We start from the raw sequence: 19,140 nt of genomic DNA, 5'->3' as shown, positions 1-19,140 counted from the left end.
CGCGCTATGAGCTCAGGTGCTGTCAGGAACACCAAGAAGTGCATAACTGCGGCATCAATCTGCCATGGTTGCAAATGTAATCCGCAACTGGCGGAGACCCATCTAAATTCGAACTTTTTAGGGATAGGCAAACGGCAAGGGCGGCAAAACAAAATGTTGCATGGCAAATGAGTTGGTTAGCTAAAAATACACATCACATCATATGTCCAGCCAGCCAAGGGCAACCAACTTTGACCAATGCCTTCCGCATTTGGCTGGCATTCCATGGATTTACCTTTAGCTGTCAGATTTGCCGGTGTTTTTGCTCGAACACATTATATGCAGCCATGTGTAACACATCCGGCGCTTTTGTCGCCAACCCAGAAATTATCCGCATTAAGAATTTCTCGCATTCTGTGTGTGGAAGGATGCCCAGCACGCCGTCCAATACGACTGATTGGTAAATGGAAGTTCCAACTCATTTCCATTCAAACTTCGACGCCTGGCAGGGATTCCCGAGCACATTGCAGGATTGCAGCCGGAACTTTAACATGAAAACAAAACCCGGACTGGCCGGCGGGTGATGGGCGATGGGGAAACTATGTTTACCATGTTTCACATTGTGGAATCCTTCCTATCTGGATAGCTACGCCTTTTGCCATCTGGGAGCAAGCTTAAAATGCAGCACGTCCAAGAAACTCGAATGTTTTAAAAGCCCCAGTAAGGTAATGAATTCAATGTACTTTAAAATAGTTTCTGCATTCATCACAAATGCATCAAATTAATAGCATTTCAAATTGCAGCAGACCTTCTCTAGGCAGCCACAAATATTTGAAAGTATTGAATGAAATTTTCTCTGAATTGAATTGCTAGGTATTGGCATTTCCCAAAGCAGACAAATTAAAGGGATTACTGTTGCACATTTTGCAACAATTTTGAAAAGTAGTCTCTCTCGACCGCAACAAATCCGGAAAAGAATCCAAGTCAGCACATAAAATCGCATTTTATTGTTTCGATAAAAAGTAATTTTCACACATTTATCCATTTATTTATTTCCACTTTTATTTGTGTATTTTGTGTTTTTTTACAGTTACAAATTACGATTTCCAATTGATTTTTGCGGGCACAAAGTAAATGTAAATTGAATTAAATTCAGGCATCTATAACCTTTTGAATGGTGCAGCAAATGGTGCTTGTTCAATGATGCAGCATAAATACAAAAAACAGGCAAAAACCCCTTTTGTGCACCTAGGGTGAATTCATTTAATGCTAGGTACGAGTAATTCATTTAATTGAGATTCAGTAACATCAAGTTCTAGTTGCTCCCTAATAACCCAAACTGTATAGGTATTCGTGAGACATTCACAAGGATTCCGCTATGGAAAATATACTATGTTTTATATCTATTTGTCTAGATAAAATCTATGCTGCAGCTCGTTAATCGTCCGCTGAGTGAGGTGAGGTTTGGGATAAGGTAATCCAAGACTGGAGATCGGCCTTTAAGGCACCCCAGGTTTTGGCTCAAACGCGGCTATTGGTCTAGGAACAATTAGCGGCTGGCTGATAAAAGACATTCGGAGTGAGTTGCTCTACGACAATGTGGGCTCGAAAAATACACAACTTTCGGATCTACGGCTAGTGAGCGAAAACCCCAGCATACACGTATAACCATCCAAATATCGGTCGCATCAAGTGCCATCATCAAAACTTTGTCCAAAAATACTCCATCTGGCCATATAAACTCGTACAAATACCCTATATACATTCCAATTCACACAATTCCTAAACTACATTAATTCGTTGAGGGAGCAATGATGCCCCTTAGCAAGACAATTCCGTGGATAGCCGGGCGGCATCGCTCCTGGCTGAGTATTCGCTGTCCTTGGGCTCCCGACCCGTGATGTCCACCAGGGAGTTGGGATCCATGTTCGACAGCTTGTCCAAGTCATCATCGTTCATATAGTTCGGCTGCAGTTTGCTCACCAGCTTCCGCAGACGCTGTGCATCCAGCGATGTGCGGCGCAGATTGGCATTGTAGTCACTGGGCTGTGGGGCAAATGGAGAAGGGTTCGATGGATGATTGGTCGGATGAGCACAAGTCGAAGTCATATTCAGGCTATAAGGCAAGGGATAAAGGGCAGAACAACTCACATCGCGCCACTGCTCGCCGGGAAAGACGGCAATCAACTCGGCATTTGGCTCCAGAGTGCTGAAGTACTCCTCGTCGTCGACCTCGGTGCCATCGCAATCCAGGTGTATCGCCGGCTGAGCCCGCTCAAATTTCAGCGACACCTTCGCTCGCAACTCCGACAGCGTGGTGGCCACAACAGCCTTGCGGATGTTCCTTGTGATGTCCTTGATCTGAAATGGAGGCGACGGATTACTAGGAATTTTGCGCCGAATTCACGCTCAGTATTGACATGCCGGAAATTGCATGCTGTGCTGGAAGAAGGCTTAACTAGTACACTGCGAGAAATGCCTGCGTAAGCTGCTATTTACCTTCGAAAGGGTTATGGCTCCACTTTGTGTGGAAATCATAGTGCAATTACAGTGTAATAGCTGACTCTATAAAACAGAATGCCCAAACGAATTTTTAATAAAAGCTGAGGACATCCTTTGGCGACCTAATTAACTTTAGAATAAATACCAGCCTGGCTTTTTCCGCAACAATTCGAGGCGTGACCTTTTGAGATAAATATGTCAATCTGGCTAAAAAAGTAGATACTTAGGCGTTGCGATACGTCCTTATTTAAGGTAATATTATTACTCAATCGCGATTTGGACGTGAAGCCGAAAGCGAAATGTTTACCTAGACAAAAATGTTTGTCATAGTCAATGGCACATTTTATCCATTAAGCTATAGCAACACACAAACGACAAGCCCGCCACATTTGTTTGCTTTAATTTGCGAAAAGAGCCCGCAGGCATCCATTAAATGCTGTCGATAAAAACAATATAAAGTTAACGAGGCGCGGCGACAAGATAAGAGTAATGATACGAAAAGACGCAGGTTAATTGCGATTAACATAAATATGAATTTGAATATTTGAGCAAGGCAGGTGGAGGAGCAGCAGCCAACCAACATATAATCAATTTATCATTTTTCATAGCAACAAAGCCAACGAACAATGGCAAGGTCAAGGCAGAAGTCGGCACATTCAAGCGATTATATTTTTCAGCCTTTTCTGCTTTTTCGACAGCAGCCCATCTCCTGTTGGGCCTAAAAGATTGCTACTAAAATATTTAGGGCATAATGCTGTCGATGCCGAACAGGCTGTCAAGGTCGAGTATGGATGGGCGGGTCAGGCGAAAGGTGAAAGTGAACAAGGAGAAAATGGTCAAGCCGAAGGGAGAGCTCTGTCGAAAAGTTGCCAACGCCTCCATTGTGATCCTTCTGGGCATTGTGATGCGTTTACACACTCGTACTCTGATGAATGGCCAAGGGGAGCGGTGGGTTCTGACAGATCTTCAGGTGTCTCCAATCGACAGCCACTGTCAAGCGGTCTGCGGCCATTTAATCGCTGTCTTCTCGGTTTTCATTCAAAAGCAGAGTCATCAGTCCCAAAAGAGTGCTTTTTCTGCCATCACAGCCCATCAATCAATGTGGTAAGGCAATTGTACGATGCTTGGGATGCTTTGTGAATCTATCAAATGACCAACCATGACCATTCCGTCTGGCGGCAGTCTGGAGCTCAGCTGGTGGAAACCCAAGCCAAAGCTGCAACAATGAAACTATATCACGCGTTTAATGCGAATTTCATCGGGCTGTGTGGGTGGGGGCATTAAAGCCAGGAGCACTACCCTTGCGATTGAATTCATTGTGGTATTCATTCAATCTGCACCCCTGCCACGAAGTCTGGCCCAAATGCCAATGTCCTGCGGCTTTCTTGGCCAGTTACCACTTTTTCGCCCTGCTTGCTGCCCGAATGTCATTATAACTTGGCTTCTTAACTGCCTAAGCTGCAGAACACACAATGTGAATTCTCACTTCTCGAGTGGCCTCAGTTGAACTCCGACTTTTTGGTCAATGCCTTCAATTGGCAGCCAGGCAAAATGAAGTGGGGTTCATCTTGAAGCGCTTAGTGTCTCGACCTGATTTGTTGTTTCACTTTGCCCGAATTGTGGTCTCTGCTGTGGGGATCAGCAAATATTTATCCTTCGTGTGGTTGCGCCTTAGGGCTATAGAGATACCCTCTGTTTGCCAGCGAACAGCGTCAATATTGCCCCTGTAAATTCACAGTTTGCGTAGCAGGAGACCATCATTAGAACAGGCGACAAGCCAGCCAAAAGTGTGGCAAGGACAATGCGCAGGACCCTCGCAGTGCTGCCATGAATTCGCCATGATGCAGCTGAGATGTGGCCTGCACGGGAACTGTTGTTCAAATAGCACTTAGGGTCGGTCAGGAAATGCAAATTACGCAGGATGCTAGCAATTATGGCATTCGAATTCGAGTCCCTCCAATGCGGAGAACTGATTTCGGGGCTAGGTAACGAAAGCCGCATCAATTTGGCCCACGGCACATGGTCACGACCCCCACAAATGGCCACGATGTGCTTGCGGTTACCATTGTCCATCTCATGTTGCCTCCACTCGCTTCACGGAGCATATCGGAGACATTTGGTAACTAATTAAGCCTGATTGCCATCGAAATGTCATAGCAACACATTCCTTTAGGCACTGAAACAATGTGCTCTACAGCTTTTCTATAAAAACCTAGAATCTTAGGTGTGGTTCTTGAGGGCTTATTCGAGTCATGAGAAACTATTTTACAAGCTTCTCATTGCTTACACAACCTAATTTTCTAATTACGTATCAAATCACGGTTTTTTTCTCAGTGCTCGGCTTTGTTCTGAGGAAATCATCACCAGCGCTCATTCATTCGAGCTCCGTGGGCCATGATGAGTTCTCACTGGAAACTCGTTGCATTCCACACCTACGAGTACTTATTAGCTTACTTAAGTCGGAGGAAAACGGGCCGCTAAGTTGCACGCTTGTCTGGACACGAAGAATGCCCGTTTATTTGGCTTAATGCGCAACGTGGCGTATACGCAATGTCTCCGTCAAAGTACGACGTATTCTGAGAAATGTTTGCTCTTCGTTTCTGTGTGTTTATTTGTTTGCCTGTCTCCTCGCTGATGCTGTTCCATGCGGCATTTCTGATAATTTAATATTCGACCCACCTTTCAAGTAAGCCTCGCCATTCGGGTGGATCAGACTTTATTTTTGGACCATTTGCATTCGCAGATTCCCTCGGAAAGGTGGACCCCAAATGGCTGTGACATGAAAAACACATTTGCGAGTTACACGGATGGGAAAAGGGAAGCATCCAATGAGATTTGCTTTACAGGAATCTAATTTTATGCCACCGCAGAATTTCGTTAAGCAAAATACTAACTAAAACAGCATGCAAGGTAAAATAATTTACTACGCAGCCAACCGATTTCGCTGGCAGTTACTGCTGCCAATTCAGCTGTTTACCACTCAGTTTTTCCTATTTTTGTATTTAAACCTAATTACGGAAAATATTTATTACTTACTTCTTAACCAGACTTACTTCTCAACCTTTTTGATGTGAAATTCGAGTTGGTTTTGAAGTGAAAAACTATCTTTTGATGTGGCAACACTGCTATTGAAGTTTTCAGTTGTGGTACAGCTGCAAACCCACTTAACCTTCTGAGTAAGCCAAACTACAAGTCAAGGTTACCAATTATTGAACTGTCTGATATGGAGCCCTTTAGGCAGAAGAAATGCAAATTATGTTTCTGCGCAATCAGTGAGCACAGGATTCATACATTCATGTGTTGGCATGTTAATTGGTATCTGACTCCCAACCCTAAACTTAATTCCTACTCGCATTCGTTTTTGGAATCAGGCAAAGGGATTATATTTCCAGGAATGCCAGTGCTTTAATCAGGGCCTTGGCAGTTCCCTCGAGAACTCGATAAAGAAGGTGCCCGTGTCAGATGGCAGCCAAGATGAGCGCTTATTAATTAGCTTAAATGCGCATGAATTACGCATACGTCACGTGGCCCACGCTCACCAGTTGGTTGCCACTGACAAATGACATCGCGTTTCGGCCACGTCAAGCCGTCAATTAATTGCTTTCGCCTGGCAAATTTACAGCCAGTTGATAGCTCGTAGACGCCGATCTTTTGGCCAGTTAATATTGTTATGGCAGTGGCTTCGATGCCGTTAGCACACAATACATCGATTGAGTGTGCGGCTGGCGTGGCCAAGACACCTCCTTATCGTCATCGCCGCCCACAGACGCCACGAGACGGCTTAGAAGTGGGCGTGGCACTGGCGGAATGGCCGGATGATTGGCCAGCTGGCTGGCCAACAATGATATTCGAGGCACTTGGACGCCCGCACACTCAACCCACAGTGTGAACAGTTTAAACATTTTAATTAAATTTCTTTTGTTGACCAGCCGCACACAGCAAAAAATGAGTAAGCAGCTAAGCTGAGTAGAGGGTAAACTATGGTCTCTATTATATAGTAGTATTATACTATTAGTTTTGGTAATTAAGACCGAGCATGACTTAGTTTGATATTATTGTGAAGGTTTTAACATCACTTGAATACAAAGAAATTCTAGCTTAATTAAATGAAATCAAAAATTATTTTTGCTAGATTTTTCTAAACGTGGATGTTATTGAATTTTGCAAAAGTTGATGTTCTATTTGTCACATACACGAGTTTTAACTTTATGGATGCGTAATTGCTTCGGAAAGTTTTAAGAACTGACATGGACCATTTTGTGACCCAAATCATTTCTTTCTGTGCTCCAAATTGGGCAGGGTCACGCAATCTTGGCAGTCAAATAGAGTTTGCCCATGGGAAGGCATGGGATTGGGCTGAACCGCCCAGTTTTCCTGGAATTTTCCCGCACCAGCTCTTGCAGCGGATTGAAAAGTTGGACGAATGCTTAAAGGGCGAATAAAGCACCGAGTAGCTACACTTCAGCAGCAGTGCCAATGTCGATGGTGCCACTCAACGCCGAAGGCTTTGAAGTGGCCGTTCCGTCGGGGAACCCTTCACTTTGTTCGTCCTGGCCGTCCAACTTTTTCCTCCACTTTCAATTTTGTTTAATTTGTTTTGTTTTTTTCTATATACCCATCAAGCGTAACAATAGCACCGCAGTAATCACTTAACGAAACGGGCAGCAGGTAGCTTGGCTAAATGCCACAAAGGACATGAAGGATGTGCGCGTGGTGAGTGGAATACCCACCTTGAAGGGCTTGCTGTTGTCCAGCTGGGCGAAGTCCTCGTCGGCGGTGGTGGGCGAGGGCGTGGGCGTGCTGCTGCTGTGCGGCGATAGGGCCAACTCCAAGGTGATGCTATCCGCCGCGTCGTCGGCATCGTCCAGCTCGATGTCCTCGCAGTCCGCGTCCAGCTCGGCCGTCCTTGTCAGAGTCCGCTGCCTGGGCGGAGGTGCCACTATTCTGGTCTCAGGATCACACTGCCCTCCTGCAGATGCTGCTCCATCGCTCTCCTGCTCCTGCTCCTGCCTCTGCTGCTGCTCCTCCTCAGCTCCTTGAGGCATTCCAGCCTGCTTTGTCTCATCCGCATTCATTGCTGTCATCTGTTTACCTCGTGCCGAGAGTTTGTACGTCTTGTCTGGACTCCTTTCTGCACTGGTTGGAAAACATGGTCGGGAGAGAGATTTATGACGAGCAAAACAAATTTAGACGATAATTGAAGTATTCTGCATGGCATTCGGGATGTTTCAAAGCTGCGCCAAGCATACTAATACTGCCAGGCTGTGTGTTGTTGTGATTTCAGATGCGTGTGTGCGTTGTTTGCATTGACCGGAAAATTTAGAATGAAATCGTTGTTTGGCCTTTGTTTTGGTTTTGATTTAAAAAAGTTTTTAAATTGCTGAATTGGCTTGACCTTAAAGCCACACCGAAAATAATACACTTTCAGCATCGACCTTTAAATGGTCTACATTTCAGTTTGGTAAAACTACTTACAAAATATTCATATTTTTTTATTACAAAAATATTTTTGCAATTTCCAAAGAACACTGTTTAAATTTGTAAAAAATTTTAAGTGCAATTTAAAAATATTTTAGTTTTCTGTGTTAACAAAAATCCAATTATTTTTTAGATTCTGGTGTCCCGAATTTGATAGTAAAGCTCAATATGCATTAGAAACTTGTCTAGAGTTTTTCAAACGAATATAATTGGCCAACTTTTTTTGTTTGCTAATACTTTATTTATATACTTTGGCAATTATAAATCAGCTTTAACGCTGAACTAATTGTTCTCCTTAATTTACACAAGGCTCCGAATGAAAAGGAAGTTGGCTTAATTACACCGCGCTCTAGGAGCAACAAAGTATCTCATTACCTTGCACTTGTAAGTTATAGACCGAACTCTTCACATTTTCCGGCAATAGTCACAATACGCGATTTTGGCTGAGATCGCGAGCCGACTACAGCAGCCACAGCAGCCAAGTGCAACAAAAGCCGGCCGAACTTGGAATAAATTGCCAGACGTCTGTGCGTGCTGTATTTAAACGTGGCAGGACTCGTCGAGTTTGCCGACAGCCTCGGCCAGCGCAAACACACACGGCGCAAAGGCAGGAGGTCCTGCAAACACACAGCAAAGTCTAACCTTCGCGGAGCTTTGGCCGTGGCAGAGCAGGACACTCGCAAAGAGCGGCGAAGAGAGAGAGTGAGAGCGCTCTGTTAAGGCGCTGTTAGCCAGGACGCGCTGGGCGTGCCGGGCCAGAATCATAGAGCCTATGTATGGCGGATGAAGTAAGAGCTCTGGCCGGGGGATCGGGATCCTATGACCTGCGAGGTGGGAAAAGTTTACTGGAGCAGCTGCACATAGTTCCACTTGGCCGGGACCACAAGCAGATAAAACCGAAGACAAACAACACAGTGCATTTGCGTGGCGCGATGGCAAATATAAGTATTTTAGCCTGAACTTTTGGCGCGTAAGGGCAAAGTTTAAAAATGCAATAAAATGAAGTTTGCAATTTTTGCGAAAAAATGTCACTTCGGCATAATGAGACTGCTGCTGGCAAAAGTTTTCAACAAAGGTGCATTGCCTTTGAGGGCGAGACAAAAGGCGAGATTTATTGGCATTTGCATTGGCGGAATGTTTAAAATTCACGACAGCCCCCTGCCGCTGCACGCCGATCCAATTTGTTCGCATTGGGAGCAAACAAAGCCACTTAGCCGCATTTATCACAGAGCTGGGCTTAAATGGCGAAAATATTGCGCATACGCCGCGTGAGCCAAGGTTAATTTGATTGCGCCCTTTTGCGAAAGTTCGGCATTGAACATCGACTGAGCACGTGATTCCCGCCGCAGTCACGTGATGGCTAACAATACATCTGTGGGCCTGTTATCTCGTTTACGCATTTTAAGCCCGCCATTGTCCCACTACCTGAACTGCATACTTGGGCCAGGCTGGGCGAATTTTGCTCGCTCATCTGTTTATTCGCCCTGCTGGGCATTCATTTCCGCCAGCCATTTTCCATTTCCCCGCGACGGGGCGACGGGTCAAATAATTTATGGGCCACGGTACGCTAATTGCGCATTGAAGCGCGGCGCGAACAACTTTTCGCATATGCAGCATGCTGGTCCTGCTGCAGGAGCCGCTGCAGGATCCGCTCCATCGCCATCAATTTAAATGCATAGGTGCAAATTGAAATTTATGCGTCTGGCCACGAAGGTAAATTCCTTTCATCATCAGCTGCCATGCTTAATTGCGATGCACGACCTTCGCAGTCTGGGCAGTTAGATTAATTAAGTCACATGTCGTCGCAAAGGTCATGCAGCCGCATGTGGCGATGATAAATGGCCTCTGATCCTGGGCCATGGATGTGTGGCACTTTTCGCCAAAAACTCGTCAGCCAAACGCACCAGTGGTGCGGGTAAATGCCAAATATTTGCGCCTGCTGTCAGCAGTCTAAATGAAATTAAATGGAAAAAACATAGCATTTCAATCCGGGGCAGAGCAAGTACACAAAAAATGCCAAACATTTTAATTAAATTAAAATAAATGTGAATGGAAAATGGCAAATGGCAAATAATGAGAGCAAACAAGCACTGACATCGACCTTGCTGGCATGTAACAAGCAATTACATTCCCACTTAATGGCATACTTCATTATTTTGTGTACTTTCATTATGGGTACCTACGTGCGGGTGGCTGTACCCGTAATTGGTTTAATGGCCGGCAAGCCTGTGCGTATTTGCACCATATTGGTTAATGGCTTAATAGCGCGGCTCGGCCTCAAACATGCAGTACAGTGTGCAGTCGAACTGCTGCTCGACCTGCTGACATTCAGCCAGCGGATCCACCAGCAGGCTGCCCTTCTCCGCGAGGCAATCGCGGATGCACGCGCTGCCCCCCGGTTGCGCCACCTCCACTTGCAGCTCCTTTAAGCTGGCTGCCACATGCGACTCCTGCTGCTGCGGCGAAAGGTCAATCGCCTGTGCAGCAACCAGCAACTGCAGCACGATAAACAAAACGGATAATTTCATATTTGTATTGGCCAAACCTGCGTGAATTTTCATCACTGACAGCTTGTTCACTGTTCCAAGGCTTGCTGCACTGCGGAAAAAAGTTTACATCATTTATGAACTCGGTTAAATTATAACTAGATTTTTGTTTTTCTCAATCAACATGATTTCCTTTGAAAAGTAATATTGAGCAATACCCGTATACAAATAATAATAATAATTCTACCAGTAGTATTTAGCTACCATCATTTAGTTATTCTGTGTGCTACAACCTATACTAATACCGATCTGCTGCATCAGCGTGTGCATAATGCAATTTAATAATCTTTAATTTGACTAAATAGGAGCCACTAATGATTTCGTTGGGTGTAGCTGCGCATACCCATATCCGCAGCCGTAATGACTTCCGGATGGCGAAAGCAAACATCCAAATGAGGCAATCTAAGCACCAGTTTGCGGCAGCCAGCGGCTCCAACAGCACAATTATGCACCGCCCTCGGTCCGCCCACAAAGCCCGTCGAATGCCCCCCTCCCGTTCGCCGCGCCCGCAAATATGGGCAAAAGTGCCACGGGGCGCATTAGTAATGCCCTTTGCGGCATCTATTACACAGCGTCTTGTTTATGTGCAACACACACACGCTCTTGAATAAAAATCAACAGCCCGGGGCGAGTGGATGCCACTGCACCCCCCACTAAGGACATCCTCCCCCTCGCTGCCCTCTCCCAGACTTTTATTTGGGGAAAATGTGTGTAAAGTATGTATGCGAAAAGGGCAAAAATAAAAACAGCTGAGAATTATGTCCTCGTTTGGGGGAAAAGCAACTCGTTAGTAAGACGAGCCAAGCAGGACTTCACTCGATATGTTGTTTACACTGCCACGCCCACTATCCACCGCCGCCTCTTCTTGTGAGACGCTTGACATTTGTGCTTGGAGGATATATAGCTTCATAGACGGGGAATGTTTGCGAAAGAATGTGCTGACTCTGACTCGAATTCCACCAAAATTAATCGAGTGTTTCGTATGGCCACAAATGCCCATACAGCTCAAGTTGCATTTTGAAGCTATTTAAAAAAAGCCAATTATGCATCGTAGTACCGAAGCCCAAGTGTTAGATTCATGAAAACCCAGGACCCATTGAGTTCTATTGTCTTACTAAAAACACAGGCAATCGTCAGTCAAGTGCACAGGTATTTCACGCAATTGAATAGTCACAAACCTCGCCTGATGAAGGTGGTCCTCCATTGCCGCCCCCGTTAATTCACCTGAAAACGTGGAGGAAAATATGAAAACAGCCAAAGAGGCTCCAGTGTCGCCCAAGTCCAGGAACTCGAAGCTACAGCTTCGCGTGAGCCGGAGGACATCAAGCCGGGAAACTAAATGTGAAGAGCTAGAATCGCAATCATCGAGCTCCAGCTATGTGGGCACACGCAGAAGAGGCAGGCCCCCCAAACAGAAAAGGACTCTATACGGAGAACTCACGGTCAACTGTCGCAAGTGCGGAACTGCCACGATCTATTACCCGGCTCGCACCAAGTTCTTCTCATGTGCGGAGATAGATGGTCGCTTGTTTAAGGTGAAGCGGATCTCGGCCAGAAAGGTGCTGGGTGGTGCCACTCGCAAGGAACCGAAGAAGCGGACTGCGTATACTTGTAGGAAACCCATTGTTCCTTGAACTCGAATTCCGAAAGATTTCCAAAATGCATGTAACTCTTGTCTAAATTATTCGTACCAAGAATTGTTACATACGAGTAAAAGCTGCAAAGCAAGCTATTTTGATTACTGAACTGATTAATTCAATTGAAAGGGAACCATTTGTGCCTTTGATTCTGTCAGATTGCTTTCGATTAAGTTCCATTTCCTCTTCCGACACTTTCTCCCAATCTGCAGGACAACATCAAAGGAATCACAAGCTCAAGTGTGCGACAATTGTTTAGCCAGGCAGCCCACCGCAAGTGCCTTGGCACATCAAAAGCAGTCAAAGCGGTTTCAAGTTACACTTTTAATATTTTTGGGCGCTTTTCGCTCCATGATTTCTCATGTTTTCCCTGCCAGCAAACGAAATAAAGCTGAATGGAAATCGCCGGGGGCGCAAATTAAAAGAGCAGCCAAGGAGTGGGAGCCGAAAAGGATGTGCTGTGTTAACAAGGCGTATTGAGTGTGCAAAGGCCACAGGAGGCAGGATTTGATTCATCAAAGCCAGGGCCACGCCCACAAAGGGGCCGTTGCTGAGGGGCGCTGTCGGTCACGAATTTGGGTCACCCGGGAGCTTTGAACTGTGTCAGTGGGGCAACGCGAGCAGCTAGCCAGGAGCTGCCAACGTCATGGGCCAGTGACGTCACGAAGAAAGTTGAATGGCAAAAGAGAATGGCGTCGAGTAATGCAATTATATGGCAGCAGCAGCAGCAGCAGCAGCAGGTGCAGGACTCTCGCGCTCTCTGGAAAATGAAGGAACGGAAACTCTCTCTTTGATGCAGTCCATACGCCCTGTTGCACACGCTTGGTGCGTTGCGCATACGCCCCGTATGCCAGTTTTGCTAGTTCAATCAACTTTAGTTTAATAATCATCTTTTATTACTTGCTTTCGTGTATATAGTTTGCCTCGGGGTCTTCACTTGCATTTACTGTATGCGTTTCACTATATTTAATAATTGTTTTCTGTTTCTGCACTTGGTTTTGGATTTCGTTTTCGTTTTCGTTTACGGTTGCCCTTATTGCTTATTCGAATTGTAGACAGTTACCAACATTGATTGGGCAATTGCAATTTGCGTTATTGTGTTCCTTTATTGTTTAATTAGCTAACAATGTTTGCTATCGCTTAAATTCATTTGGCTATGGATTCGGGGGCGGGAAGACAGGGATTCAGGGAGGACAGGCCAGCAGCGCCGGAGGCTTCCATCCGATCTGTCCCGAACCGCTCAAGCCATGAAAAAAACCTATTACACATAAATTCAGTCAGTCTCAATTGGCCTTTAACGAATGACATTCACAATGACATTGGTCTAAAAACAATTTTTGATGTGCGTTTCCACTCTACCTACTCTCTCTAATTCGTAACACAACTTACACGGCAAGCAAATCAACAGTTTCCTGGGACACCTCCATCCCTCCAATTTGGGGTTCGCTCTGGTTTTGGGGATTCTACCTCAAGTATAATACTTATTCGCTAACCTTTTGATTATTATTCATCTAGTACGGCTGGTGTGACTCGTGTATATACGGTTAAATACGATTCCGTTGACTGTGATTGCTAAAAGACTCTTCAAATCTGCGTGGGCCGCGACCTCTGCAGTCTCGTGACCCGGTGTTTAAATCTAGTACGTGTATTGTTCGTTAACTTTCATTTGCTCTTAGATACTATGAAGCTTTCTCCATGACTTGATTTTGTCTCCGTTTCGCTCTTGCTGATTTCGCAGTGCCTAATTACATGCTACAAATACGATTTATGTTAACCCAATGTTGCAGGACTGATGTCTTCGGTATATCCTCATGGCTCTCGATTTTGATTTGCACACCCAGTTGCGTTAGTCCTCCGCCGGCAGACTTCACCTTAGACTGCCCAAAATGGGCAGTCAGATGTCGCCGTTGGCATTTGAATTTCTATTTGGATTGGCATTGGCCTCATTGGCCGCCGCTTCGGCAGCGGAGGATCCCATGGCTCCACTGGCTGCGGAGCACGTGGTTGTGGCCTCGCCCACCGTAATTGTTATCGTCGTGTTCTGATTGTCGCACTGCACCACCTCGATGGTGCGGGTGTTGCTCGTCGTTGTGGTGCTCATCTGTCCACTCTCCGCCTCGTTCAACTGGCGTCCGATCTCCCGGTCAATGGCCTCCGCATCCTCTGGGTAACGTTCCGAGCAGAAAATGGCACCAGCTTTCAGAAGCTTCAACAGATTCAAGCGATCCTCGGCATTTCGCTTGGCACACAGTGGCCTAAATGTATAAAGCATGCTGCCATTATCTGTTATTTGGGTAATCCATCACCGCTCACCTTCCCGCATCCTTGAGCTGCTCCATAAACTCCTTTCCCGTGATGTCCACCAGCGAGTTGGGATCCATGTTGGAGAGTGAGTCCAGGTCCGCATCGTTCATCACGGACACGTTGCAAAGGTTGTTCTGCAGCTGACCCACCAGCTGGCGGATGCGAGCCGACTCCGAGTTGTTGGCATCGGTGGTGTCGCCCTCGCCTCCTCCGTTCAGATCCCCATTTCCAGTTCCTGCCTCGCTGCCATGTGGAGTGGTTATCGTCACGTAGTGAGTGGGCTATAAACAGAGTGCAGATAGCATTTAATTTAATCTCCCTGGCTTTGGTCCTATCACATTCCACAAATAACGCAATTAGTCATTATGACAGATAAAAGAAGGAAATAAAAGGAGTTATCCAAGTGGTACTCAAATGAAAATTACAGAATTTAATGATATAATTAAATTTAAATGCCAGGCTTCTAACCTAAGAAACCTTATTTAAAGTACTTTAGTACGCCAAGGGCTACTCACATCGATCCAATGCTCTCCGGGGAAGACGGCCACCAGTTCCGTGTTCTCGTCGAGGGTGCGGAAGTACTCCTCGTCGTCGATCTCCGTGCCGTCGGAGTCCAGGTGGATGGTGGGCAGGTGGTCGCACTTCTCGAACTTCTCCGCCACCTTGCTGCGGATCTCCTCCAGACTGGAGGCGCAGACAGCCTTCTTAATGTTGCGTGTTACGTCCTTGACCTGCCCATAAAAAACGGGGCAGCACCGGGAAAAGGGAATAATAAACCATTACACGTTTGCAATTACCGAAACAGCGGCAGTAGCAGTTACACTTGGCCCCCGCTCATCCAATGAATAATATATTAATGTCAGATGGGACACAACTGAGGCCCAATAAAATATTCACATCGTCGGCACCCAAAATAAGAAAACGGGAAAAACATTGAAATGGGAAAAGTTGTAAATTTTCCTTTGGCTGAACCCTTTTTCTCGGGACGACAACGTGAACTGAATGAAGAAACTATGGAAACTTTCCGCATGATTTATTCATTTCCCTCCCACTTGCACTTGGTTATTTAGTCTGTTTCGCCTTTCGACGCATAGTTTGCACTGCTTTTATAGTTATTTAATTAGGCACTCCTTAAAAATTCAATTAAAGCAGGAGAAAAGATAAACAGCAGCGCAAGTTGCTAAATAATAAATAAACAACCACATGTCGACGCTGATTGTTTTCCATTCCACCCCGAAAAATCGCAATGAATAAATGAACGCAATATTTGCGAACACGACATGTCCTGCTGTCAAATGTCCATTTGCTCTAATTGAGATTTATGGACGGCCTTTCCCCGGGAAGGATACCACCTTAAAGTGCCTCCCACAGCCCGACTTTGTGCATATCTCAGTTGCGAATGCCGAGTTCCATGTGCTCCCACTTTCGCTCGAGATCTCGAACCCAGTATGACATGCACTCTAGCAGCTGCGAGCTGCGGTGCAAATATTTGTCGTTTATCCCCCAGCCCCCATCGCTTATCCGTGCCGTAGCGTATCCTTTTAAATTTCTTTCTATTTGACAAGTTATGCATGTCAGCATTCTTCATGCTGCATGCTGCAGGTTGGAGCTGTTCGCTGGGTGCAAGGACGAAGGACGAAGCCTTTGGCTCTATTAAACTTGCATGCGATGTTAAATGATGCCTCAGCACTAAGGTTAAGCGAAACATAAATTAGACCCGTCCAGTACGAGGCGTAGGGAGGAGCAAGGAGCAAACCTCTTTAAGGGAGCAAACTGCACGAATGCAATCCACCCAGAATTTATAGCCCCGAAACATCCTGCAACGAGCCACTCCTTGAGGTCCTTCATGAATATTTGAGAGCGCCGTGACTAAATGAAATTGTACTCGAGTTTGCATTTCGAACATATTATTTTACTCATGCCTGGCTCCTCGATCACCCAGTTCCATTTGCCCAGACAACGCGGAGGTCGTCGCTAAATTATCCTTAAAGCCAGGCAACTTTTGTGCTGCGAAAGGACCAAATATTAATCATATCACGAATGGGGCGTGTGGGGCTAGAACTTTGTAACAATGAAAACTTTGTTTGGCAGCATCGAAAACAAAAGTATAGTTTTTGTTCGGAAACTTGTCAAAACTTTTAGTGGATCGCATTAGTTGTTTTTTCAAGGAAGTGCCGTCGATTTCTCTAGCGGTGGCAATTCAATTACAAGTTTCTCTAATTACCCACAGGATGATACAATGCTTATGCAAAGCGGAAACAAGATTATTTGAAAAGCAAACACGTTTCAAAAGTCTTTCAGCGAAATTCAGAACAAGGCAGTTGATTCCATAGGGAATATGGTGAACAGAACTGAAATTTCGCACACTTTGCTAAGTAAAACTTTATTTACTAAATACATAATAGGTATTTGGAATCAGGATCTTTATGACTGGAAGACAAATAACATAGTCTTAAATCAAATTCAAATGAGCAAACACATATATATCCTATTAAGACAAAAAGAAGATCTATGCTACAAATTTAGCCTGATTTATGTGAAAGTCTAGATTAGATCAGTAAAGTGTTTTCGTAGATGACCAGTCATACATACAAGTGTACTCAAATCGACTTGGGCAGATTGGCTAAGAAGCTGCAAGCTGATGGCTTTTAAATCTCAACTAACTCGAGCTGCTCAGCCATCAGGACCCGAGGGTCCTGGACCACACATACAAGCGCGAACGTGAACGTGCAACGACCTCCGGCGTCTGGCTCCGTTTAGGACCAGCCGAAGGATACGTGCCAGGGACTCCATCATCTGCATCCAGGATGCGGGCAGAATCCACAAGTCGCAGGACATTTTAATATTTGATGGGCGTAGGCCGCCGATTTTCGAGTCGCTGGGGAAATTAGGCGACAACTTTAAATTGCTTTTGAACTATGCCGTGGCATTATGTAGATTGTTTAATAAATTATTAACAAAATGCCTGGCGTGGCCGGGGATGTGGGCGTGGCTGTTGGCTAATTACAGCGACATGTCGGGATGAAAAGTTTTCACTTTTTAATGGCATTTTCATGGCTGTCATGGTATTTGACAGCTTTTAAGCCGATTTGCGTTTGGTGGTTTTTGAATTAATTATTTTAATAAGCAGCGGCATTTTAATGGATAAAGTGTGGGGGCGGGGGGTACTCCGCACATTATCTCCAGTAATGTTTTACGAAAGTTGTTTTCCATGTTCCACAGACTATTTAAATGGCTCTGTGGTTTATTGGTTTCCTTTGAGTTGTACTTTTAGTTGTACTTTTAGTTGTACTTTGAGTTGTACTGCCAGTGGTTTTCTGCAACCTTTAGCACGTTCTTTATATCCCTATAATACTTTAAACAGCTTTCTGCTGTTTAAGCGGCAGATAAACAAATTAAACGGGCAACAAAGGCCCAGCAGTCAAGTAAACCAAATGCCAAAAGCAAACAATTCCCAATACTCGAATGAAAAGGAAAATGCAAAGCAAGGCAAACATGCGAAAAGGACAAAGAAATCAATCCAACTAGTCTTTTTTTTTTAATTTGCAAAGTCAAATTACTGAGCTTTTGCCGCTCTCTTAACTTGAGCTTTCGCTCTTGCTTCGCTCTTGAGTTTTGAAGTTCAACCCAGTTTCCATAAAAATCCCAAAAAAAAAAGGAAAAAAAGCAGCGAACGCAGCACGCGGCCAACAACAACAAAGGCGAAAACAACAACGCCCAAAAATGGACATGCCAGAAAAATAATGCATGCCTAAATTTCCATTGTTCGTCTGCGGCCTTTATTGCATTTTCAATTGCAAGGAAACTCACTTTGAAAGGCTTTTTGGAGTCGCCCGAGTTCGCTGCAGTCTCCATGGCTTTGTTTGCTCCAACTAACTTATTTATTCACTCTAACTATGCACTTTATCGCCACGCTTAATTGCTCCACATTAAGTGACTTTTCTAGAGATCTGGCTTCTTGCACTTGCACTCGGCGTTCAAACAAACAAATTGAAATTTCCTTCCACAAGCTGCACTTCAAATGGGAATTAACTATATTTTCTCGGCTCCGCAGCGGAGCTTTCGATGCGATGAGCGCCGGTTTTGAAATGAGCGCGTTCTGCTCAAAAGCACTGTCTTTTATACGCAGAGAGGAGTGCTTTTCGACGAATGTTAAGTTTCTGTTTCATTTTCATTGAACGAATGTTAAATGCTGACTGTTAACGGACAGATTCGAATAATATTTGTTTAGAACATTGTTTAGCATTGTTTCTTTGTAAACATGATAGTAACAACATGCTAATAATTGTATTTTAGTTAGTAATAGGTTCAAACTGAGCTAAAACTATTTCTAAAATGCGTACTAATTATCTGCTTAACCAAAAATATCCCCACGCGTAATAAGTATTAGAGCACAGATTAGAAATTTTAAAAATATTGAAACAGAAGCCTACCAAAAGCAAACAAGGCCCTAGAAAACACAAAAAGTTTGCGTGAACAATCCTGGCTGAAAAGCCTAGGTGAGTCCAGCAATCTAATCTCTATTTCAATCGGAAGGCATTCGGATTCAATTAGTCCATTGGGGAAAGGGCGAATTATCAGTCCAATGATATCCGGTGTTGTCAATCCAGAGTTCCCCTCGTCCGCTTGGAACTCGGCCAAAAGAGCAGTTCTACTCAAATGGCCAACACCCATTTAAATCTATATACATCTAT

General features: G+C 44.9%; 4 protein-coding genes across 6 annotated transcripts; 1 reads left to right on the top strand and 3 right to left on the bottom strand.

Annotated features, from left to right (window-relative positions):
• Positions 1-1,716: 1,716 nt before the first annotated feature.
• On the bottom strand, positions 1,717-10,204 carry LOC6546920. Of its 3 annotated transcripts, none has more exons than XM_026980367.1 (4): positions 10,143-10,204; positions 7,212-7,617; positions 2,131-2,340; positions 1,717-2,025 (listed from the first exon to the last, which is right to left on the bottom strand). In XM_026980367.1, the coding sequence occupies exons 1-4, from the start codon at positions 10,202-10,204 to the stop codon at positions 1,801-1,803; spliced, it is 903 nt and encodes a 300-aa protein (XP_026836168.1). In that variant the 3' UTR covers positions 1,717-1,800. The 3 variants fall into 3 exon arrangements, with proteins under 3 accessions (XP_026836168.1, XP_001975991.1, XP_026836169.1); XM_001975955.3 differs by lacking the exon at positions 10,143-10,204 and adding an exon at positions 8,335-8,470; XM_026980368.1 differs by lacking the exon at positions 10,143-10,204 and adding an exon at positions 8,335-8,470 and having other exon boundaries at positions 7,212-7,612.
• Positions 10,205-10,217: 13 nt separating this feature from the next.
• Positions 10,218-10,508, bottom strand: LOC113564273. Its single transcript, XM_026980369.1, has one exon. It carries the CDS (start codon positions 10,485-10,487, stop codon positions 10,218-10,220), a length of 270 nt encoding a protein of 89 aa, XP_026836170.1. The 5' UTR covers positions 10,488-10,508.
• Positions 10,509-11,548: 1,040 nt separating this feature from the next.
• LOC6546922 lies at positions 11,549-12,246 on the top strand. Its single transcript, XM_001975957.3, is given in 3 exon segments — positions 11,549-11,572; positions 11,676-11,720; positions 11,723-12,246. Coding segments are annotated over 3 exon segments (486 nt in total). The 3' UTR covers positions 12,140-12,246.
• Positions 12,247-13,210: 964 nt separating this feature from the next.
• LOC6546923 (DNA fragmentation factor subunit alpha) lies at positions 13,211-18,546 on the bottom strand. Its single transcript, XM_001975958.3, has 4 exons — positions 18,257-18,546; positions 14,962-15,177; positions 14,456-14,727; positions 13,211-14,397 (listed from the first exon to the last, which is right to left on the bottom strand). Exons 1-4 carry the CDS (start codon positions 18,299-18,301, stop codon positions 14,037-14,039), a joined length of 894 nt encoding a protein of 297 aa, XP_001975994.3. The 5' UTR covers positions 18,302-18,546; the 3' UTR covers positions 13,211-14,036.
• Positions 18,547-19,140: the final 594 nt, after the last annotated feature.

The sequence above is a fragment of the Drosophila erecta genome, unplaced genomic scaffold (genome assembly GCF_003286155.1).
Source record: "Drosophila erecta strain 14021-0224.00,06,07 unplaced genomic scaffold, DereRS2 tig00000092-arrow-pilon, whole genome shotgun sequence".
Classification (NCBI taxonomy): domain Eukaryota; kingdom Metazoa; phylum Arthropoda; class Insecta; order Diptera; family Drosophilidae; genus Drosophila; species Drosophila erecta.
This window is presented reverse-complemented; position numbering and strand designations above follow the sequence as displayed.